General features: G+C 40.7%; 2 protein-coding genes across 2 annotated transcripts; both read left to right on the forward strand.

Moving 5' to 3' along the window:
• Window positions 1-876: 876 nt before the first annotated feature.
• Window positions 877-14,677, forward strand: LOC112888783 (kinesin-like protein KIN-14L). The gene is made up of 23 exons (XM_025955105.1): window positions 877-1,086; window positions 1,882-2,005; window positions 2,267-2,353; window positions 2,456-2,626; window positions 3,088-3,194; window positions 3,985-4,116; window positions 4,241-4,419; window positions 4,786-4,947; window positions 5,109-5,200; window positions 5,522-5,673; window positions 6,319-6,492; window positions 7,181-7,327; window positions 8,924-9,109; window positions 9,823-9,894; window positions 10,611-10,666; window positions 10,762-10,978; window positions 11,087-11,278; window positions 11,395-11,613; window positions 11,927-12,277; window positions 12,354-12,452; window positions 12,697-12,837; window positions 12,924-13,082; window positions 14,071-14,677. The coding sequence occupies exons 1-23, from the start codon at window positions 877-879 to the stop codon at window positions 14,500-14,502; spliced, it is 3,861 nt and encodes a 1,286-aa protein (XP_025810890.1). The 3' UTR covers window positions 14,503-14,677.
• Window positions 14,678-15,964: 1,287 nt separating this feature from the next.
• Window positions 15,965-18,846, forward strand: LOC112888556 (mediator of RNA polymerase II transcription subunit 6). The gene is made up of 5 exons (XM_025954789.1): window positions 15,965-16,390; window positions 16,476-16,650; window positions 16,860-16,929; window positions 18,084-18,193; window positions 18,454-18,846. The coding sequence occupies exons 1-5, from the start codon at window positions 16,134-16,136 to the stop codon at window positions 18,610-18,612; spliced, it is 771 nt and encodes a 256-aa protein (XP_025810574.1). The 5' UTR covers window positions 15,965-16,133; the 3' UTR covers window positions 18,613-18,846.
• Window positions 18,847-24,427: the final 5,581 nt, after the last annotated feature.

Here is a 24,427-nt window from a genome sequence, read left to right on the forward strand (position 1 = left end):
TTCATAATTAGGTGTTGTATTATGAAATTAGAACATTTTTGTGACAACTATTTGGATGCTAAAATTTGGACAATGCCAAATCTTGGCTCAACTTGTCTGGTGGCTTGCTGGTTGAATACGACTGGAGGGAAAGCCCGCGAGACAGAACATGTGCTCGTGCCACGGATAAGATGAACCCAAAAGAAAATGCCAACTTTTGTGTACAACACACGCTCATCTTGAGTTGCCCAGGAGAACAACTGTACCGCCTGGTGAGAAATTGATAGACGCACCTCTCCAGTGGCAAGTGGCAACCATGATGTTCATCTAATTTTTTTATTTCTCAAGAAAAGAATTAGTTGGCAAAAGGAGAGTAAAAGAATTAGACATCGATATAAACTTTGCGTTTAAACTCCAAAGTAGTAGAAAGATTTTCCAACACGTTCCATTTATTACTCCAAACAGTTTCCCAAGGTTTGTCAAGGGGTATTAATGACCCCGGAGGCAAAACACCGGGTACGCCAAGCAGTTACTCCCTTCACGACTTCACTCCTCTGCGCCCCCACTCGTGGACCCCGCCGATTTCAAACCACGGCCAGAAACGAACAGAAACCGATGCCGGAAAGCTCCCACCACGACCATCAGCCGAGGTGGGGGGGTCACCCGAACAAGGGGAAGGAACAAAACGAAATGCGAGAGCGGAAAAATTTCTGGCCCCTGTCCTCCGCTCTCTCCCCCCGTTCGAAGCGATAGATAGAATAGAGGCGGGCGTCTCCCTCCCCCTCCTCCGTCCACCACCACCACCACCACCACCACCACCTCCTCCTCCTCGGCCTCGCCTCCCTCCCCTCCCCAAAACCCCCTCGCGATCTAGGGTTTCCGGCAGCCGCGGCGCCAATGGCGGACATGCGGGGCCGCTGGTCCTGGGACGTTCCGGGGTTCGAGCCGCCGCAGCCTGCGACGACGGCGGCGGCGGCCCCGACCGCGATGCCGCGGGCGCCGCCGACGGCCATGGTGCTCCGCCCCTCCTCCGGGGCGCCCCGCGCGCCGCCCGGCGACGGGGTGCTCGTCGCGGACCGGCTCGACCAGCTCGCGGACAGCGTCCAGGTGCTCGACTCCCGCCTCTTGGGTTCTGATTCGGTGACGGCGGATGCTCGTGGCGTGTCTGGGTTTTGCTCGATTTGTTCGCGGGAGCCGCTGTGAGCTGGCGTTGTAGCTTGTTAGGTGCTGGAGTGCCGCCGTTGATGAAGCATTTTGCATCGGTTGAGCGGGAAAATTGAGATGACTTCGTACAGTTCTCTTTAGCAGGTTTATGAATTAGCATGAGTTTACTGACTCAGATGATTTGGGCTTCTGGTGGTTGCGGTGATTTGATGGAATCCATTTTGGTCGATCTGTTTGGGCCTTAGTGAAGGTATAATGGTGGGTCTACAGCTTGCTATGGTGGTTCTGTTGCAGATGAATGTTGGGAAATTTAAAATTTGTTGGATGTGCGAGCTAAATTGGAGCGTGTTTGATTGGCACTGAAGTAAGTTCAGGGGATTAGGGAGCCCATGTGCTTCAGTTACTGATGTGGTTGGCCATTAGTGATACTGTGATAGTGTTGTGGGCTTTAATATTGTTCCATTGGACTATTATGTGATGGGAGGACAGTGTTAGAAGTAATGTACGACCTGATCTCAAGGAGTGAAGTAGTGCAGATAAGTTATAGAGCCCAAAGAAGAAATTCCTGGGCAACACTGTTATCCTGTTTTGTATGTTTACTGCCATGTTTTAGCATGATAGTATCACATAAAAATCTGATCTATTGTCCTTGGTAGTGTATTTATCCAGTTCATGCTCTTTATCTCTATGTTGCCATCTACTCATTTATGGCTAACTTACATTTTTAAACTCTTGTAGCTTGCTAGAGAGGACTGCTTGGAGCTTAGACAGGAAGCTAGTGACCTTCTTGAGTATTCTAATGCAAAACTGGGCCGTGTCACCCGCTATCTTGGATTCCTTGCTGACAGAACTCGAAAATTAGGTAAATTCACTCTTCATGTCTTTCAGTAAACTGAAGCATTATCCTTGTTTCAGTAAATTTAGTTGATTAGCGCACCGTATGGTATTATGGCTGGGTTACCTTTTCCCCCCTATTTGTATACCAGCCAGTTGTACAGGTGCCAAGGAGGTGTATTGTAAAGTGGCAACTCTCATATTCCCAAACTTATGCTCTCTTTTGGGTTATCATCCTTGTGTTTTGTATTCTTTTGCATTGTTTTCTGAGATTTTTTTTCTGGTTTAGATCAAGCTGCCCTTGAGACTGAAGCTAGAATCACCCCTTTGATTCATGAGAAGAAAAGGCTTTTCAATGACCTATTGACCTTGAAAGGTACTCCACAATGTTCTAGTATTGTTCCAGCTTAAAAATATCTTTTATATATGGCATATTTTAGTTGTCTGTGATAATTTATGAAATTTCAACATCTTTCAGGCAATGTCAAAGTGTTTTGTCGTAGCATGCCACTATTTGAAGATGAGGGTCCATCAGTAGTAGAGTTTCCAGATGATTTTACTATCCGTGTAAACACAGGAGATGAATCTCTAACCAATCCGAAGAAGGATTATGAGTTTGATAGGGTATATGGGCCCCACATTGGGCAAGGTAAGAGTAGTGGAGTGGGGTTCTAAATATCCTTTCTTATCGGTAGCTGCACAGCAATGTAGGGTGCAATTCAAAGGATCTACATTGTGCAAAATCTTCATTGAATACTATGTTGTCATACTATATTACTGTCAACCACCAGGGAAGATCTGCAGCAGTGGTCTATTGCTGGGGCTAAAGGAATCTCCTTCCTCCTTGCCCTGGCCCCTACAACCACCTAATTTTTGGGTGTCTGGTCTAGTTCTGGTCTTGGTGTTTTTTCTTTAAGAGAGAGAGAGAGAGAGAGAGAGAGAGAGAGAGAGAATTTGTACTTTTAGGGAGTGTTACAGTCCCTTCATATCTGTAACCCTTTGGGGGGTACCCCTTCTTTATTCTTAATATAATGATGCGCAGTTCTCCTGCGCTTTCGAGAAAAAAATATATTGCTCTTACATTTTTCAGTCATTCAATTTTCCTTTCAGGTGAACTTTTCCACGATGTTCAACCATTTGTGCAATCTGCCCTGGATGGTTACAATATTTCCATATTTGCATATGGTCAAAGCCGTTCTGGCAAAACACATACACTGGTAAGCATCACTTTTTTGTGTCACATTTTGTCCCCTGAACTCCCATAGGCCATACTAGAAAGTTCATTGCTTGGGTTATTTTTGACACCTTCGCGCGTGCCACTTTTTAACCTGCTCTTTTGGATTGAATCATGTGCAAATTGTCTTTTAGCACCATATTAATTTCTTACTTGATAAGACAGATACTGTCTTAAATGCTTCTTCATAGCGCAAGGCTACACAGCGTTTGAACCACCAAGATCCCAACTTAAGACCATGAATTGTGGGATCTGACGCAATCCGACACTCTTTGATTTCATACTACAATCAAAGTTCGTTTCCTGTGTTTAAACAATGACATACTATAACTTGGTCTTTTGTAAATTTATGCCCTCTTGCAAAAGAAACATATTTTAAACAGCTACCAGAACAAAACAGTAGTGTTAATTGCTTGCACAAAGAAACATAGCAGACTTCTGAAGTGGCACGTTACGTTGGTTTGGTGGGTAAATGTAGTAAGTTATGAGCTGCCATGGGTGATGCTAAGGTTTTTTGTATTGGTTGATGCTACGGTTTCTTTATCCGGTGATGCTAATGTTTTAGAATTACTTTGTTTGGGTAAATCTGATTTCTACTCCTTGGATATCTATACCATTTTGTCATTTAGTATCAGTATTCTACTTGAAGTCAGTCAGCACTTTACACACACAAAGCACTGATATTCTTACATGATTTCTTAGCTGTTTGCTGACATGTGTTTAAATACATGTGTGCAACATCTTTTACATAAATTTTCATGTTCTCTTTCCAGGAAGGATCTAGTCACGATCGTGGCTTATATCTGCGGAGCTTTGAAGAGCTGTTTGATCTTTCAAACTCAGATACTACTTCTACTGCGCATTTTAATTTCTATTTTACTGCCTGTGAGCTCTACAATGATCAGGTGCCTTTGAGCTCTACAAATATTCTCACTGATTTTCTTTATGCTATAAAGACATGTTGCTCCATGTTACTTTACTGTGTATGATATAATAAGGAGCTAAGGTTGTGTATTCTTTCCAACACAGGTTAGGGATTTGCTGTCAGAATCTAGCAGCACTGTCCCAAAAGTTCGAGTGGGTGTTCAAGAATCCTTTGTGGAACTTGTCCAAGAAAAGGTTGAAAATCCACTGGAGTTTTCTGGGGCACTAAAGACAGCACTTCAAAACCGATCAGTAAATTCGCCAAAGGCCATGGTTTCTCACCTGTACGTGAAACATTTCTTGTTTGTTTCTGTAGAATGCTATCACTGTATTATTATGTATCCTTATATTTTTTTTGAGTTTACTTGTTGTTTAACTCCTGATATAATTATTTTAGCATGTAATGATTCATGCAATTAGGTGACAGACTTGCCAGCTCCATTTGCTTGCTTGATAATTTAATAATGGCACACTTTCTCTCCGGCAAATAAAAATGACGCTCTTTCCTGCTTGCTTGTTAGTCACTTTTTTTCCTCAGCAGCTGGTTATAGGCTGCTAATACTATGTTTTGCAGTGTTCTATTTCCTTCAGCGTCACCTGTCTATTGAAATTTGAGTTATTTAGTTTGTTGTTTAAATTGTTCTTTTCAGGATCATTACCATTCATATACACTACAGAAACTACGTAACAGGAGAGCATCTGTACAGTAAGCTTTCTCTAGTGGATTTGCCAGCAAGTGAATGCTTGCTTGAAGAAGATGCCAATAGGGACAATGTAACAGATTTCCTTCATGTCTCGAAATCACTTTCTGCGTAAGTAGCTTGATTTGAGACCATATTTCTTCTTTTCCGTTTGTTATAATAATTGGCCATTTGATTCCTAGTAAACTGGACCCTTGTTATGTGGCATACTACCTTTGATGGCGCATTCTTTTCGTTGTATCTAAAGCTGCCCACATCTTTTGTTTGCATAGGTTGGGTGATGCGTTTGCCTCTTTAAGCGCCAAGAAGGAGCCTGTTCTTTCAGGGAATTCAAGAATCACACAAATCTTAGCTGACTCACTAGGTAGCACCATTCTTGGGCTAATACTTTGTTTTGATGCCTTTCTGCTGTAAAGGTGTTGGAAAAAAATTTTGTTTGATGAATTGGAGGTAATTCACCCAAATAATGGAAAGGAACAAAATGAAAATCTAAGTACTGTCAGTTATTGAATTAGTTAATAAAAATTTCTTAGCTTCTTTATTCCCAAACATAATGCACCTTTGTTGTGGAAAACAGTCTTCTTTTGGCTATGGAGTGCTTCTGCTCCTTCGTTAGAAGCAGAGGCATAATGTAATCTTTGCCCTCTGTTAGCGCATGTATTTTGACATTCCTTCATTGGTGCAGGAAGTAGCTCGAAGATCTTGTTGATTGTGCATGTAAGTCCAAGTGCTTCAAATTTGTCAAGAACTTTGTCCACACTCAGTTTTTCTGCAAGAGCAAGAAATGCTGAACTGAGCCTTGGCAATCGTGACACAATAAAGAAATGGAAAGATGTGGTATGATTCTGAATATTTTGATTGATATCTAAATTGTTCCAATAACCTGTGTTACTGATACACTCAATCCCACATTTTTTTTCTGTGCATCTACATGTTAGATGCAGTTGGCTTCGTGTCGCATTTTCTTCTTGGTTGCTCACAATTGGCATGCTATTGTAAGAGTTGGTAGTGCTCGGGAGGAAGAAGAGAGGGGAGGTGGGAAAGAAGAGCCATTGGGAGCTATGCTGGCCATGATAGATTCATTATAAGAGATGCACCATGCCTTTTGCCCAGGGTGTGTGTGGGGGTGCGTGTGTGTTTGTATGGCTATTTTAGCCTTTCTACTTCTTTCTTAATGCAATGATACGCAGCTCTCCTGCGTATTCGAGAAAAGCCTTTTGCCCATTTCTTTGCTTTTCTCCATGGGATCAGATGGTGCATATTATTATTTCTGGTTGTGTTTTGTTAGTTTTAGTGCTGCATACACATCCAACATAGTGGGTAGAATTATTAAAATAATTTTTTTATTAACATAAATAATAGGCAGCTTGATCCTTGGATCTCATTTGTTTGCCGAACCTGGCACCCACATGCAAGTCTGGCACTGCGCCAGCATCATTCAAAGTATAACTACTTGTAACCACCTTTCTGGTTCATTTACAGGCAAATGATTCTCGCAAAGAATTGCATGAAAAAGAAAAGGAGGTTCTAGACTTGCGGCAAGAAGTTCTGGGGTTAAAACATTCTCTAAAAGAGGCTAATGACCAGTGCACACTGCTCTTCAATGAAGTTCAGAAGGCCTGGAGAGTTTCTTCTACACTCCAAGCTGATCTCAAGGTTGCTTTTGATTTATCTGCAGCGTTTGCTTCTGATTTTATTAAATAGTACCCAAGACAGTCAATCATGATGCAATTAGAAATTCTTCTGTTGAGTTATCTTAAGTTTGGATGATAGTTTGTCTGAGCTCAGAGATTTCAGCGTCCTGGGAGTAGTTGATTCTAATATGTTAGCAATCTTTTTTTCTCTCTCTCAAACCAGTGTGGAATCTTTTTTCTCTCAATAGATGAAGCAATGAAACATTGTTCTGAAGGTATATATACTGAATCGTAATTGTATGTTCTTGAGGAGCAAGAAGAGGATTTGTTGATCTTTCTTTAGGGACAAGCTTTATATGAGCCATTATTTTTTCCTTGTGCTGGTCATATCTTGTATGTACCTTTTCATTGGATCCTGTGGGTGCTAATGTTATTATCAGTATATTTCACTAGGCTCCTTGCCTGCTATTCCCTGAGAAGAAGGCCTTTCTTGTTTAAGTGGATAGTCATATTTGCTTCATCTTCACTCTTCATTCTTACACCTGTTACTATGCATCTATTAAATCCATGTAATATGATGCCCTGGCTCTTGGTTGCAGTTTACTTAACAATACCTTCCAGACTTGATATACAGTATTCCATCCATTTCTTTTTGAGTTCTTAAATATTGAAGATACTTGACATTTTAGTTGTCTCGTTATTTGTTGCAGTCTGAAAATTTAATGCTTGCTGAGAAGCACAAGATTGAGAAAGAGCAGAATAACCAGCTGAGGGATCAGATTTCTCAACTTTTGAAAGTTGAACAAGAACAGAAACTCAGGATGCAAGAACGTGATTTAACAATTCAGTCACTACAGGTTCAATTTTATCAATCTGTATATTTTTTTTCTAACAAGTATGTTCATTGAATCATGTTTGGCAGAACTTACTTATTTTGTATTGCCTTTTCTTCCTGTTGCTTATTTATAAATGTTGTAGGTTTTTGCTATTATTTTTCTTCATGATTGCAAACATGCATTGTGACATATATCTGACATGTAGTTACCTTCACTGTACTGTCAGTCTATTATATATGGTAATATGAGAGCTCAGCAAATATTAGTTTTGTGGTTTATATGTGGGCTGCTCAATCTCTGATTAATGTATATGTCAGGTAATCCACGGAAATGGCAACCATTGTTTACATAAAGCAACCTATAATTGGTGGGAACAGTTTAATTTCAATTTAGCAAGTATTGGCTCCATAATGAAGACAACCATGGGATGGGATCACATCATTTCCTGATGAGGGCTTTTCGGAATGCAGCCATAAAATCTATACTCCCTTTTTCCAAGACATGCTTTGTGCCACATTTAATAACTCAGTACCAGCCTCCTCGAATTTGTTGCTTTTCACCGTGACATTATCCTATATGCCTATTTGTCCTGTGTCCAAACATACCAGATTTGAACTCTGCTAAGATTATGTTTTGCCCAAGTGACTTTTCATATATTTACTAGTTGGGCATAAAATATTCAAACTTGAATGCTACCTCTTTCTAATAGTTCTTTGTTCATTAGGGACAGTGATTAGCAAGAGTATTGTTATTGTTAGCCCCTGCTCATCATGCCTACTCATCAGGGACTGCCAGTCAAAATTGATTTTTAATTGGGGGATGGCATTATAGTCTTCCGATCAAGATTCCGCCCTTAGTGTTACTCACTTGCACTGTTTGGAACTGATTTGAGCATGGTGCCATGGTTAGCGGCCAATGTTATATCTTCGTAAACCTGCTGGAGTGATTGTGTTTCTGCTAATTGTTGTAATATGTCTGAAGCATATACTTTTTACCATTACATGATATTCCCTTATTGTTATGGTATGGGACAGGGATCAAAGACATAGGTTAGGCGTGTACTGCTCACGCAGTTACTATATCACATGGTACTGATCTGTCTAACAGAGAGGCAGAGTTGGGGGGTGATGGTAATGCATTAGTTGCGTGGGGAGGGGGCGATGTCTCGGTTTTGGTGGGCTCAGCTCGGGCGGTGCAGTGCGACGTTGAATGGGAGCGGGCTGTTCTTGGCGTGTGGCACTATGGTCAACCCAATCGGCAGCTCTATTTGTCCACGGCAATGGATTAGTTGGCCTCTAGCGCAATTGGATTCGGTCAAAACCGCGTCCAGGCAAAACCAGTTGGAAATCCTGCTTAGGGGTTAATTTAAGCCAGTATTAATAGGAGGGATTAAATTGAGTCAACAGTTTGATGAGGGAGTGGGATGGACAAAGTGAATAGATGAGGGGAGTAAAATGGCTTTTTTCCCTATATAAGAGACAACCTTGTTCACAACCTAAATAGTTCAGAGCCTCCAAGGGAGGGCAAACTGGTTTATCTTGCCCTTGTTCTTTGCGATCCCTAGTCCTACCATGTCACTTATGGCTTCCATTTTTGTTTCTTTTATATAATTTGCAGGCAAAACTCAAGACCATTGAATCTCAGCTTAATGAGGCCCTCAATGCTAGTGACGCTAGATCAACTATTGGGTCTGAAGCTACTTCAGTTATTTCTTCCCCAAAGGTAACGGAGTCAACTGCTGACTCATCGTCAGTGACCAAAAGGCTTGAGGAGGAATTGGCAAAAAGGGATGCCCTTATTGAGGTATAGATACTCCATGGAACCTTTCGCTAAGGCTTGAAAGTTTGAACGATGGGCATATTCTGATTGCCAGTTAATGTACGCCCATATAGAGTGACCTCAATTTGGCCACCTTGAGTTGTTTGAAACAATCGTTGCATGATAGAACAGAATCTGCAGATAGGATGGGTTCACTGTTTGGAGCAACTTGCATTGCGAGTTGAGTAGTAGAAAAATTTGTTATAGATGTTTTTGTTTTGTCATGGTATCATCCTAAGTGCAATATTCTTAATTGTTACCTAATTTCTGAATTGAGAAAGTATGGCCTGCCAGTTTTATTCTAACTGCTCTATTTTTTACATTTACTTTGCTATCTTCAGCTATAAGTTTAGAGATCTGTTCACACTGATTTATTTTAAAACCTTTGACTGAGTACCTAATCCTTTTTCCTCTAACTTTTGCTGATATTTTCCCCTACCTTCGGCCACTTTTGTTTTTGAAAATTGTTGCCATGCTTGCGCGATCGATTGTGACTGCTGATGCATGATCTGTCCATTATTTATGTTTAGGTTAACAAAATTCAAGTTTCCTGTTGACCTCCAGTTGAAACTTTGATCTAAGTTTCCTGCTGATGCATGATCTGTCCATTATTTGATCTAAGTTTACTTTGTATCTCCTTCATTTGTTTTACCTCATTTTCACATACCTTTCTTTTTCTGCTGCAAAAACAAATGCAGAAATTGCATGAAGAGAATGAGAAGCTTTTTGACAGACTTACAGGGAAGTCGGGATTAGGAAGCGCACCACAGGTTGTCACAAAGTATTCTTTATCCCTTTTGTTGTGCTCTGCGTTCTTAACTTCCTTTTCAATTACTTGGTTGTTTCGTGGGACTGCTGTCCTGCATGCGTCTGTGATTTTTGTAGGACATCTTGTGGCAACTTTTTTTTGTTAAGGGACAATAATTCAACATTCTAAAGTCTGTAGTTGATGATCAATATCATTCATTGCTTATGATGTCTAGCTTCTACCCAAATTTAGTTTATGAAGAATAGGTGTTCAGCATATTCCCTTTTGTTCATTTAATGTGATGGATTTAGTAAAGACCTATTTGGACATATTAGGAAATTGCCCCTAGTTTGCCTACTGCTGCTTGTTTGTTTCTGCAATGTTCAGTAAACTTGAATTTCTGACTGAACAATTTTTCTGAAACTTTATTGCGCGAAGCTTATTAGGGTGTAGATAAATAGCACCGGCATGAGAGTTGTAGTTGCTGCCTTCTTTTTTTCCCACTGTCAAATCTCAAATCTCATCTTCTATATGTAAAGTGGACAATACTTTCTTTATAAACAGTGATAGTGATAAAGTTTCTTCTTAGCATATGTGAATATGTGACCTATTAGTACTTGTGTTCCCAAGAAATTTCTACAGTTTCTTCTTAGCATATGGGAATATGTGACCTATTAGTACTTGTGTTCCCAAGAAATTTCTACAAGGTTCTCAGGGATTTACTGACTACTTTCATAGGCTTCAAGCCCTTCGGCAAACAAGCCAGCTAATGCTCAAGGAAGGGAGATAGGCAGGTAATTAACTGCTACGTATACAATTAGTCAATAGTACTGAATGTAAAGAGCATTGAGAGATATGATGGAGTCAAAATTTACAACTCTATCTGCAGGAGTGACAGCAGCAAAAGTCGATCGCCAGATGTGTTTGCATCAACGGCGTCTCAGGATAAAACTGAAATCAGTGGAGCTATTGTGAAATCAAGCAATGAGCTAGCAAAAACTACACCTGCTGGGGAGTACCTTACGTCTGCACTGATGGATTTTGATCCAGACCAGTTTGAGGGATTTGCTGCAATAGCTGATGGTGCTAACAAGCTTTTGATGCTGGTAATGAATACCACCCCAACAGATAGTATCAATATTGGATTTTATTTTTCTTCTTTCCAATTTAATGTTTTCCAAGCACAAGCAATAGTGAAAACGTTTTCTGTGCAGGTTTTGGCTGCAGTTATCAAAGCTGGTGCAGCTAGGGAGCATGAGATACTTGCTGAGATCCGTGATGCTGTGTTTTCATTTATTCGCAAAATGGAACCAAGAAAAGTTATGGATACTATGTTAGTTTCAAGAGTCAGGATATTATACATTAGATCTTTGCTTGCTAGGTCACCAGAACTACAGTCCATCAAGGTATGTTGATTCTACTCTTTTGTTTATATTTAATTTTTCGAAGAACTCTAAGCAGCTATGTTATCATTTTGTATTAATCATAACAGTATATGTCTCTCTGACCTTGTTTCATAAAGGTCTCTCCAGTTGAGCGTTTCTTGGAGAAATCAAATACTGGTCGAAGTAGAAGTTCAAGCAGGGGAAGTAGTCCTGGCAGGTCTCCTGCTTACCACCATGATTATAGTTCCCGAACCGCCCTAGTTGATGAACATGTGCATGGTTTCAAGGTGAACATTAAGCAGGAAAAGAAATCGAAGCTCTCCTCGATTGTTCTGAAGCTTCGTGGTATTGAGGAGGTAAAATATTGTTCCTTGAATGTTGATTGTAGATAATTCTATTAGCCTCTTCTTAATCTTAGTTGCAGCATTTTTATGGAACTAGTTTACACGCCACTCTTGTGGACCTTCGCAGCACATATATGTTCCTTTGAGATCCTATGCTTCATTGTTTCCAATGTAACCATGTCCTAGTATATGGATTTTAGGTAGTTGTAGTGAAGTCAATGTGTTGAGCTTCAACATGGTATGCTGATCTATTGATAGCACCATCTGGCCTGGCATTTATTTTCCTTTTGGATCAGTCTATTGCTAATGTCATAATAATGGACAGGAAACTTGGAGACAACATGTGACTGGAGGGAAACTTCGGGAAATTACTGAGGATGCCAAGGCCTTTTCAATTGGAAACAAGGCTTTAGCTGCTCTCTTTGTTCACACACCAGCTGGTGAATTACAGCGCCAAATCCGTGCATGGCTTGCTGAGAACTTTGAGTTTCTATCTGTAACTGGTGGAGATGCTGCTGGTGGAGCTTCAGGACAGCTTGAACTGCTGTCAACTGCTATTATGGATGGATGGATGGCTGGCCTTGGTACAGCACAGCCCCCCACCACTGATGCTTTAGGACAACTTTTATCGGAATACACAAAGCGTGTCTACACATCACAACTACAGCACTTGAAGGTTTCATTTCCTGGACTCGTCATCTGGTCGACCAAATTTATTAAAGTTGTTTATCTTATCCTTCACAATTTTTCAGGACATAGCTGGCACATTGGCAACGGAGGAGGCTGATGATCCTGCACATGTCAGTAAACTCCGTTCTGCTCTGGAGTCTGTTGATCACAAAAGGAGAAAGGTGCTTACCTGAATCCGCATGATGCCCTCCATTTTTCATCTTTCCACCTGTTGCACTTGCCAGATCTGTGTGCTTCGTTTAATCAAATGATTTCTGACTGCATCTTAAATTTCTGATTCTCATGCAATCATAAATTTAAGCGATGATGCATTCTTTCTGTAGCTTCACATGCTTCTTTTTTTTTTTGTGGTGTGTGTGTGACATTTGTACTTAAGTGATCCCAATTATTCCGTGCTGTTATCAGATTATGCAACAAATGCGAACTGACACCGCCTTGTTAACCAAAGAAGAAGGTGGTTCACCTATTCGAAATCCTCCTACTGCTGCTGAGGATGCGCGATTAGCATCTCTCATATCTCTAGATAACATCTTGAAGCAAATCAAGGTCTGATACTTTGTCCATGCAGATATAGTTATCTAGCTTTTATTATGTTTGCTAACTTGTGGTGCTTGTTCATTCTGTGACACCAGGAAGTAATGAGACAAAGCTCTACAAGACCTATGAGAAAATCAAAAAGGAAATCTCTGCTAGAATCATTGGATGACCTCTTGGCACAGATGCCTTCTCTTCTTGACATAGATCATCCATGTGCTCAGAAGCAGATCATGGAGGCTCGGAAAGTTGTAGAGGTATGTAGATAGTACTTTGGAATTATTGCTTCTGAATTAATAGAATCAATATCACCTTTTAGGTCGAGTGGCCACTACCTAATTTTATTAAGAAAGCTAGAAACATACATACTACTTTTGAAAAATATTATGATGACATGATGAAGGTATTTATCTGGTTATCCCTCAATGAGTTTGTTTTCCCTACATCTTCTTTGCCATTATCATTTGTGAGTAGAACCTAAGCGTGCCCGTCGTACTTCGACTTTTCAGTTATCTACTTACCTTCTTTTTTTTTTCCTTCTTCCCAACTTTGCACATATAATCTACATTGATGAGTCTCTGAACAGGAACTAGGATTTGACATTACATGTATTCTGCATCTTATATTATGCACGCATTTTGGCACTCATGTTTACATCCCAATTTGCTAGAATTATGGTTATTTGGCAGCACATTGGCAAATATATAGCCCAAGCATATTATTTCCTCCAAATCTAGGCAGTCTTTTCCAGTTTGAAATTAACTTTCAGAATCTGGAAATTCGAGAAGCGAGCTATTTTTTGTGAGGTAGCATCCTGCATCCTGCATCCTGCAACAATTACCCCATTCATTAATGTCTGTCACAGCATCCACTAGACTTTTTTTTTTACAATTGCAAAACTGTTAAATATCTATCAGCCTGTGAAAGTACAAGAGATTGCCTCATGTCCATGTCTTATTCGCATTAGAGACCAGAAGAACAACAGTACACCTAAATAAACGCACTCAATATTCAATATATCAGACAATTAGAACTAGCTAAAGACTTCTAGCAGATATTAGACTAAGCAATAACTTCACTATGTCACTCATGAATAAAGCTTATTGTATATGATTTTCGCAAGCTTTACTACAAGCATTTTTAATCCAAAGTCTCCATACTATCTTTTCTTTAAAGAATGTAATTTTCACAACAACGTGCAGTTCAACCCTATTTTGACGTAATAATGCCACGTATTTGGTGCAGTCATTGGAAGAAGACCCCGATGATCCTGCCCCGCAGTCTAATGCATTGGGAGAAAGTGAGGTGGCACAGTGGAACGTCCTGCAGTTCAACACGGGAACAACTGCGCCTTTCATCATAAAATGTGGAGCAAACTCGAGCAGTGAACTGGTGATTAAGGCTGATCTGCGAGTTCAGGAACCTAAAGGTGGCGAGGTGATCCGTGTCGTTCCAAGACCATCTGTTCTTGCAGACTTGAGCTTTGAGGAAATAAAAGGTGTGTTTGAGCAATTGCCAGAGGCAGTCAGTTTGCTTGCCTTGGCCCGAACAGCCGATGGTACAAGAGCCAGGTATTCAAGATTGTACAGAACCTTAGCCAGCAAAGTGCCGGCCTTGAAAGAGATCGTTGCGGAGATGGAAAGAGGTGGTGTTTTCAAGGATGTCCGGTCATCGTAGAGTTAGTTCATTTGTAGAGTTATATGATGTTGTATATGGATGCCATTTGAGGGCATCCCTTGTAACTGTTTTTGTTTATACTAAGAGGAAGCCTATGTTGTAACACTATTCTTTGGCAAGAGATATTCCTTGCCTGTGCCTGTGCCTGTGCCGCCTATGCCTGTCAACTGTCATGCTACGTGCTCCTTCCATTTTTATTTACATATTTTTATTTACATATCGTATTAGATTTATCCTAAATCAAGGTTATATAAAAAAATATAGCAACAACTATACTATCCAACATGTGTACTATCAATGTATACTTTGATTTAATGAAACAAATTTGGTAGTGTAAACGTTATTATTTTTTTCTATAAATTTAATTAAAGTTGGCTAAATTTAATTTAGGATAAATCTAATACAACATGTAAATAAAAATAGAGGAAGTATGTGTAAGATCCTGAAATACAATGTAGCTGCAGTTGATAAATGTCTGCACTGCTGTAAGTCTGATTACTTTCCAGCTTAGGCGTTGTTCGGTTTTCTCGGGATGGGCGGGTGGAACGGAGCAGCCTGTATTGAAAACCGGAGTGTTCTGGAGAGGATCGAAACCTGGTCTGGCCGCTGCCGAACGAAGCCTTAAGGAAGTAATGTTCATTTTGATGTTGTAATGGGCAATTTTCCCGGTGCGCTTTCACTGACTGCTATTCCGGACCCCCGTTTACGAGGGAGACGTTGATCTTTCTGATCGGCAACTTGGATATAGTGGTATATATATGTGAAAAATAATAGCACACTTAAATGTTCGCATTCTGTTGAGCAGAATTTACTTGTGCATATTTATGAACTGAACGTTATTGCTTTGACAATAAAGTTCTATATTTTTCTAATAAACGAACGTTCTGTTTTTGTCTTCAAAGTTCTATATATTTCTCAAGGAGAAGGATGTTCCATTTTTATCATGGGATGAGTTTCAACGCGCCGCTCATGGTTATACATGAATACTATACCGCTGTTCACAATATTGGTTAAATTACCCTACCTATGACTGAAATTTTGGTACATCTATCTATGACATCTATACCGATCTGTTCGGAGGGTGTTAGCTTCTCTCCTGTTCCTAATATACCACATAAGCTCTTCGTCCAACCAAATAAATCTTCATTTTTTAGTGTGAACTGGGGATTGAGTGCAACGTTCTTACCATGGTTAGTCGTTTTTAGCATTTGCTCGCTCCGTTTCAAAATGTAGGCTATTTTAACTTTTCTACATTCATATATTTTACTATACTTCTAGATATATAATATATCTAGATATATATAGTAAATATTGTGAATCTAAAAAATCAAAATGATCTGCATTTTAAAACGGAGAGAGTAATAATCTTAGTCAGCATCTGATCTGATAAAGTTGTATTATGAGACGTAGGTTTTCAAAATTAGCTCATCTTGCAGTAATTGTTGTAGACCCGAATCCTCACGTTCGGCGCAAGCGCTCTCCTGCCTGGGCCATCACCTCCCCGTCTCGCCGCCGCCGCCACTCGCCTCACGGGCACCGCCACCTTCTGCTTACTAGCAGGTTGCAACCCGTCCGGTTCGGTGTTCCGAGGGCGCTTATACTAGGGGTACAGAGAGTCCCCGAGCGGAGCGATGTCGGCGACGCCGCTGCCCCCGCCGGGGCAGCCGCCTCCGCCCCCGGGGACCGACGGCGCGGGCGGGCTTCCGCCCCCGCCGGGCACGGACATGACGGGGATCTGCTTCCGCGACCAGCTGTGGCTCAACAGCTACCCGCTCGACCGCAACCTCGTCTTCGACTACTTCGCGCTCTCCCCCTTCTACGACATCACCTGCAACAACGAGGCCCTCCGCTCGCGACAAATCCACCCCCTCGACATGTCCCAACTCACGTATGATCCTAGCTCGGATCCCCATCTCTCACCAATTCGTCGGAATTTTCGGGGATGTTCGATCCGTGTGGTGCGGTGGTCGCAGGAAGATGACCGGCATGGAGTACGTGCTGAGTGAGGTGATGGAGCCGCACCTGTTCGTGATCCGGAAGCAGAAGCGGGAGAGCCCCGAGAAATCAAGCCCCATGCTCGCGTACTACATCCTTGACGGCTCCATCTACCAGGCGCCACAGCTCTGCAACGTCTTCGCCTCACGCATAGTATATCCTCTCCTCTTTTTCCTATGTTTTGCAAGGGGATTGTAGTTTCTGCTTTTTTTCTGATTATCAATGCGATCAAATGTGCTGTGAACATTTTTTTGTTAGCTGAGCATTTCATCTTGTGGACATTTTCAGTAGACTGTGCTAATGGAATTGTGTATTTTTGGTCCTAGGCGAGATTTACCTGAACTGTTCTTGTAACATTGCAGAGTAGGGCTATGCATCATATATCAAAAGCCTTTACTGTGGCATGTTCAAAGTTGGAGAAGATCGGGAATGGTATGATCCTGGTGCCTTACCTGTTCTTTACATTACTTTTCTGTTTGCCTGTTTCTCACATATCGATGGTAAAAGTGTCTCATCCCCATGGCGGTATACTATTCCTGGTTAAAGAAACTTGATGTCTTAAATGGCACTGAGGTCAAATCTTTGGCCAAATTTTTGTTCTCTCTCTAGCGAGATACTCCCATGGAACAATCAACTGGTCTAATTCTTCATGGTTTCTACTGAATCAAACATTTGCCACCGCCATTACTCACAGAAAAACCTATGATGGATTCATCATGTGTATAAACTTTCAAATAGAAACATGTGATACTATCTCTAAAGTATCCGATATTTCCGATTTATAAAATAGCCCAGTAAAATTGCAAAAGCAATAGTCTACAAAAGAATATCTCAATCTTACTCAGTTTTACGACAGCACCATCAAATTGAAATCCATGAAATCTGTAATTTCCTAAAGAACATGAGTGTTAAATTAGTTAGAGATGCCCAAATTGGTTTAATCTGCAAGCTGTGCTCATCTGTTTACACCAATGTTTTACAATCTGGTTTCCCAACAGAAAATAGGTTACCTGTCAGTTTCGTGTTACTGAGTCGGTGTGTTTTCTTTTCATTTTTATCGATTTTGTTGGCTTTTAACCTTCTAATAGTATTAGTTGCTATGTTTGATTTGACAACAGAACTTAAACTCTCTGAACCCAACTTTAGAGAGCATGGTACAAGAGCAGCAGTTCTGTAATTCTTGTTATCACCAGATGGAATCCTGGGTGCAACACAGTGAGTGCTGGCAGTAGTGAAACATTTTTGTAGGTGCGGCTATAGTTGTTCCATACTTGGCTTAACCCTAACTTGCTTGGGAAAAAGGTTTTGTTGTTGTCCTTGTATGGTTCATTGCAAAAGCCTGTATCAAACTATCAAAATACTGGCTTTTGCAATCTTTGGCGGTAGTCTGGAACTGAATTGTTAACTTGATCTATTTGCCTATTAGTGCTTGGCTTGGCTATTGGAGCTGAAAACAGAAACAAAATAGTGGGTGCAACTTAGTTTTGATGCAAAAGTTTCTTTTATCTTAATCCGTTGGTCATTCTTTGCATGTTGCTTCACTTTGAAAAAAGTGTCACTAGGAATGTTTGTTTTATACATTGCAGTGGAAACCGAGTCTGATGCAGCAGCCTCTGAATCAAAGACACAAAAGGAAGCAATTGACCTGAAGGAACTTAAAAGAATTGATCATATCCTCTCATCCTTGAAAAGGAAGGTAATATATTTCCTTCTTCTGCAGTTAATAACTTAACACGTTATGTGGGATTGTGGTTCAGGGAGGAAATGTCTTCTGTTACATGGTCACTTGGTACAGATGATAATGCTAATTAGACAAAAGAGTAAATGTCGTGTAGATATTCCTCCTTGTTAACTTCTGACTAGAAATTGTAGGGTAGTTGTTGATCCCGTTGACCTGTTGTCTCTTCCTTTGTTGATTAATCATATTTTTAAAATTCTAACACAATTTCTTTGCAGATAGGCGCTGCCCCTCCACCTCCACCTTATCCTGAGGGCTATGTCCCGCCATCAGCAGAACAAGAGAAAGCACCAGATGATGTGCTGGCATCAGAGGCACCACCTCAACTTGACCCTATCATTGATCAAGGCCCAGCAAAAAGACCAAGATTCCAATGAGAAATCTGTAGCTTAAATACAGCTGACTCGAGAACTGCTTGTATGCTTTAAAGTCGCAGATGCTGACTTTGAATTCAGTCATGATGGTTATTTAAGGGCTAAAGACAGAACTAACCCCCTTACAGGATACTCTTATTTCTGTACGTTTATGGGATAGACTGTAGATTGCGAAGGACATTTGATTCGGTGTTATACTGTTGTTGTTGACTTGTTTCCACTGAGATCTTTATGACTTCATGAGGTGGCTATAGTTTTTCCTTTTCGCAAATGCGCCAAGGCGCCATGGCTGGGCAACCCAATGCGCCAAGTCATGACCTGATAACCGATCGCCATCCGCAACTTCCACTTTCTGCTGATGTGGATGACGTTGTTAGTTGTTACCCTTAGTTATTTGGCTCCCGAATTTTCTACTTGTTTTTGTTAAGAGTTAATCCTGATTGGAGTGTATCTGCTTAATGTGTGACCCCTTTATCTGTTTGCTGACGTTATCCTGATATTTTCCTTAGAATACACTGTTGTACTTTAACCTACAGATACCAGCTTTAGAACTTAGGTAGCATTTGGTTCACCGAAATGTAACGTGATTTGATCATGGAGCGCTAAAAAGATCATGTTATCGTTGTTTGTTTTAGCCCTCTCTTAATCGAGTCCTACCATCGTCATCTCTGAGTTTTCGCTCCACGCTGCGCGGACTCCGCACCTCCGTATTTGCCTACGCCGCCACGCGGCAGAGGGCAACTCCATCCATCTCATCTGGCAATCCGGTTGGCTATCTATCAATTGTCTCCTCCCCGACTCATCTCCGCCTAAGAAAATCATCTTCCACCAGCCTAGATCTGAGGAAGAAGAGCATTCCTAGATCTAAATGAAAAGCACAAGGCAGCAGGATGAAGAGCATAAAGGCTCCATGCCTAGGAACAGCCACACGCTCATGGTCAGAGCGATGATTTGCCCTGATTTGTTGTAGCTTGGTTCGCTTGATCTTGCTCCAGATGGAAGTTGCTGGGCCATGGAGATTGGATTTTTTTTTTCTGCATTTGATCATGCATGTACATATTAGTTTTCTTCCCAATTATCAGTAGTTTTCTCTTAAAATTATATCGCTGCTTCCTTTCTATTCAGGCTCTTTTTCTTGTTAAGCGGCTATGCTTTTGTATTTTAATCGGTTCTGGTTCTGCAAAGTTTGACGGAGCAGAGTATCGAATAACATTATAGACGGCAACCAAACAAAGTGCATAATCACCGTTATATAATCAGATATACAGTGATCTAATTCCCTTTGCATTTGCGATACCAGTTCACCAACCAAACGCCACCTTAGAAGGGTTGCTAATAAGCTAGGATGACCAAAGCTACCCGCGGAGATACCAGATACGGGTAGATCGTAGGCTCATGCATGCATGCTCATGGCAGCACGGTCTGTTTTGGCATTTGTTTTTTCTGACATCTCAAGATCCGAGTGTGATCAAGGATAGGTTTAGCTTTTCCATGGAAAAAACGACAGGTTTAGCTTATTAGCTATTGCACGGACACAGTGCAGTATGTTAGGATCACAACGATACAGTGAATGTCTTTAAGAAGGAGCTTTAATGCAGAGAACAGATTTTGTCTAATAGTTTAAGTGATGGGAAGATTTCTAGTTTCTACATATTTTCAATGTTATGTTATCCAGCCATTAGATCTAGACCTGACACCTATTAGCCACTATGTATTAATGTATCAGTAATATCAGAGCAATCATGTTTAGCCTTTGGTCTGGATGCGCACATAGAGATATGATTTGTTTAGGGTTTTGCAATATGTTCATATGCGATATATAGATTGATGCATGGTGCGGGATTGGTACGAGTTGATAGCATCACGATGACTGTAGATTGGTTCGTGTTCTTTCTCTACTGTGCGCACGATATACCCATACCAGTTGGAATCACCATCTGGGCTAATTGTGCAAACGAGAAGAGATTGAACTGATGTATCTAAGTCATGTGTTGCGGTCTTCTCCGATGTACCGGTAGCGATGGTCAGTGTGAGCGATCTAGTGAAAATAAGGGACATTATGAATGACCCTGAATCGGCTTGATTGGATGAATCCGATGAGATTTTCGTAGCGATTCTATAGGCACGGGACATTGCAATCTGTTGATAGCAGCCTCTTCATACCCCTACGGTAGAATTGTTCTGCGTCTAACTCGTTTTTGCAGGGTATGAATGGTATGGCTTCAATACCATGTGATGATCTGTGTATAATAAGTTATGTGACTTGCGAGTCACAAGTTGAAACAACCGGGTTGAGGTTGTCCCATTATTGTATAACGGTCCGCGTGTAGACATTTGATGCTTGATCCCCTCATGTAATTTACTTTACTAATGCTATTAGATGTAATAGCTTAGTATTTGTCCTTAGAGGCTTCAAGCATGATGGCCATGATGATCACCACAAGACAGGAAGGATGGCAGTGGAGGTCACCGTGGAGCCATAGCGATGGAGCCTATTGTGATGCAAAGGGTCGTACTGTTCATAGTATAATATGATTATATGCCTGTGATTTTTATTTACCTGTCATACTATTCTCTCATCTTTCGTATGGTTTATATGCTTTTAATCATGATAGAATAGCTTCCCTCAACTTTGAAATCCTTTTCCAATAGCTACACCTATTAAAATTTTGATCGTTGTGTGGTAGATTTACCAAAGTAGAGTACCATCAACTAGGTGGGTGTCAGACATTCACTAGCAATAGTATTTGTTTACTCAACAAAACTATCAAACTAGTTTTGGGCTTTAGGATATGGAGTTGGAGCTGAGGCATTGGATGCCACCCAACAAACAAGAGTCATATAGAGATATGGATGCCACCCAACAAACAAGAGTCATATAGAGATATGATTAGCAATTTGTTGTTTACCTATGTCACTGACTTTCTAGCAATGAAGCCAAAACTCACTAGAATTTTAGTGAATATGGATCCTGGTCCCCTATATGTCATTAGAGGGAAAACGATGTTAATATAGTGGGAGTCTTTTATTAAATTTGTTAATAGAAGCATTGCATAAAACTTAGTGCTAAAATTTTATTATTATTTTAATATTGTAGATCATGTTTGCCAGTAACACTTCCACTTTCAATTTGCAATCTATTATTGAGAAAGAAAAGTTAAGTGGAATGAACTTTATTGATTGGTACCGCAACTTGAGAATTGTTCTCAGGCAAGAGGAAAAGGAGTATGTTCTTGAGCAACAATACCCTGATGACCTCCCGATGGTGCAACTGCTGCAACCCGCAGAGCTTATGAGAAGCACTGCAATGATTCGCTCGATGTCAGCTGTCTTATGCTTGCCACCATGTCCCCTGATCTATAGAAGCAGTATGAGCATGCCGATGCTCACTCCATGATGGAGGGGCTGCGTGGAATGTTTGAGAACCAAGCTAGGACTGAGAGGTAAAATATCTCAAAGTCCCTGTTTGCGTGCAAGCTAGCAGAGGACACTGCAATGATTCGCTCGATGTCAGCTGTCTCATGCTTGCCACCGTATCTCCTAATCTATAGAAGCAGGATGAGCATGCCGATGCTCACTCCATGATGGAGGGACTGCGTGGAATGTTTGAGAACCAAGCTAGGACTAAGAGGTAAAACATCTCAAAGTCCTTGTTTGCGTGCAAGCTGGCAGAGGATAGCCCAATCAGTCCTCATGAGTAAATGGTTACATTGAGACTTTAAAGAAACTTGGTTCTGAACTCAAGCCTGATCTAGCCATTGATATCATTCTCCAATCGCTCCCGGCGAGTTATGAGCCTTTTATCATAAACTTTCACATGTATAGTATGGAGAAAATATTGGTTGAATTGCATAGTATGCTAAAAACAGCGGTGGAGAGCATTAAGAAAAATCCCACTCATGTGATGGTGGTTCAGAAGGAGAAAAAAAGAGAAAGCATGGGATGCCTCCTAAAGGCAAAGATAAAGGAAAGGTTTCTAATGAGCTCTCAAGCTCTAAGCAAAAACCAAAAGTCAAATGTGGTCCTACTCCCAATGATAAATGCTTCTATTGCCATGCCAAGGGGTATTGGTCAAGAAACTGCAAGAAATACTTGGAGGATCTGAAGAAGAAGGAGGAGGAGGAGGAGGAGGAGGAGGAAGGGGAGTGAGACTTCCATCTCAGGTATAAATGTTACAAATTTTATAGAAATTAATATTGCTATATTTTTCAGTGAATCATGGGTATTTGATATTGGGTCGATGATTCACACTTGCAAATAGTTGTAGAGACTTCAAAAGACTAGAAGATTTGCAAGGGGCGAGTTGGATGTTCGTGTCGGCAATGGAGCAAAGGTTGCAGTCATGGCGGTCGGCACTTATCACTTGTCGTTACCCTCTGGATTAGTTTTGAAATTAAATAATTGTTATTGCATTCCTGCTTTGAGTAAGAACATTATTTCTTCTTCATATTTGGAAGAAGTTGATGGTTATGGGATTGTAATAAACAACAAGTATTGTATAATTTATTATAGTGATATACTTTATGATCATTGCCCATTAGTGAATGGATTGTACATCCTTGATCTTGAAGATAAATCTGTTTATAACATTAATGCAATTAAAAGGCTTCGACCGAATGATTTGAATTTCACTTTCATTTGGCATTGTCGCTTAGGTCATATAAATGAGAAGCGTATAGAAAAACTCCATAAAGATGGCTTATTGAGCTCATCTGAGTTTGAATCATTTGACCTATGCGAGTCTTGTTTACTTGGAAAGATAACTAAAGCACCCTTCACTGGTCAAAGTGAGAGGGTAGTGACTTGTTGGGACTTGTACAAACCGATGTATGTGGACCAATAAGCTCAGTAGCAAGAAGTGGTTTTCAGTACTTCATCACTTTTACTGATAACTTTAGTAGATACGGATCCATCTACTTAATGAGGCACAAGTCTAAATCATTTGAAAATTTCAAAGAATTTCATAATGAAGTACAAAATTAATTGGGCAAGATAATTAAATTTCTGTGATCTGATAGTGGGGGTGAATATTTGAGCCACGAATTCGGTGATCATATGAAACAATGTGGAATTGTTCACAATTGACTCCGCCCGGAACGCCTCAATGGAATAGGATCTCAGAACGGAGGAACCAAACCTTGTTAGACATGGTTAGGTCGATGATGAGCTAAACTGATCTTCTACTATTATTTTGGGGTTATGCTCTAGAAACTACTGCGTTTACACTAAAAAGGGTTCCAACTAAGCTTGTGAAAAACACTCCATATGAGGTATGGACTGGAAAACATCCTGAGTTATCTTTCCTCAAATTTTAGGGATATGAGGCTTATGTCAAACATTTGATGCCCGGTAAGCTCACCCCAAAATCAGATAAGTGTTTTTTTGGGGGTATATGAGGAAAATCAAAGGATATTATTTTCACAATCAAGCGGAAGTCAAAGTATTTGTTGCCCGCAATGGTGTCTTCTTGGAGAAAGAGTTCTCTAAAAAGGAGTTAGTGGGAGCAAGGTGCAACTTGAAGAATTCACGAAGTACCTGAAACGGTTTCAGACCCCACTGAACCTTCACCTTCACAGGATGAACAAAAAGTTGTACAACCCGTTGTGGAACAACCAGCCACACAAAGGTCTGTAAGGGCACATCATGCACCTGAAAAGTTCACGCTTCTAGCCACGGGGCAGCGTGACGTATTGTTATTGGATAATGATGAGCCTAAGACCTATACAGAAGCAATAAGGGGACCAGACTTTGAGAAATGGCTTCGAGCCATGAAATCCGAAATAGAATCCATGCACGGAAATTAAGTTTGGAACTTAGT

The sequence above is a fragment of the Panicum hallii genome, chromosome 4, assembly GCF_002211085.1.
Source record: "Panicum hallii strain FIL2 chromosome 4, PHallii_v3.1, whole genome shotgun sequence".
In the NCBI taxonomy this organism is placed as follows: domain Eukaryota; kingdom Viridiplantae; phylum Streptophyta; class Magnoliopsida; order Poales; family Poaceae; genus Panicum; species Panicum hallii.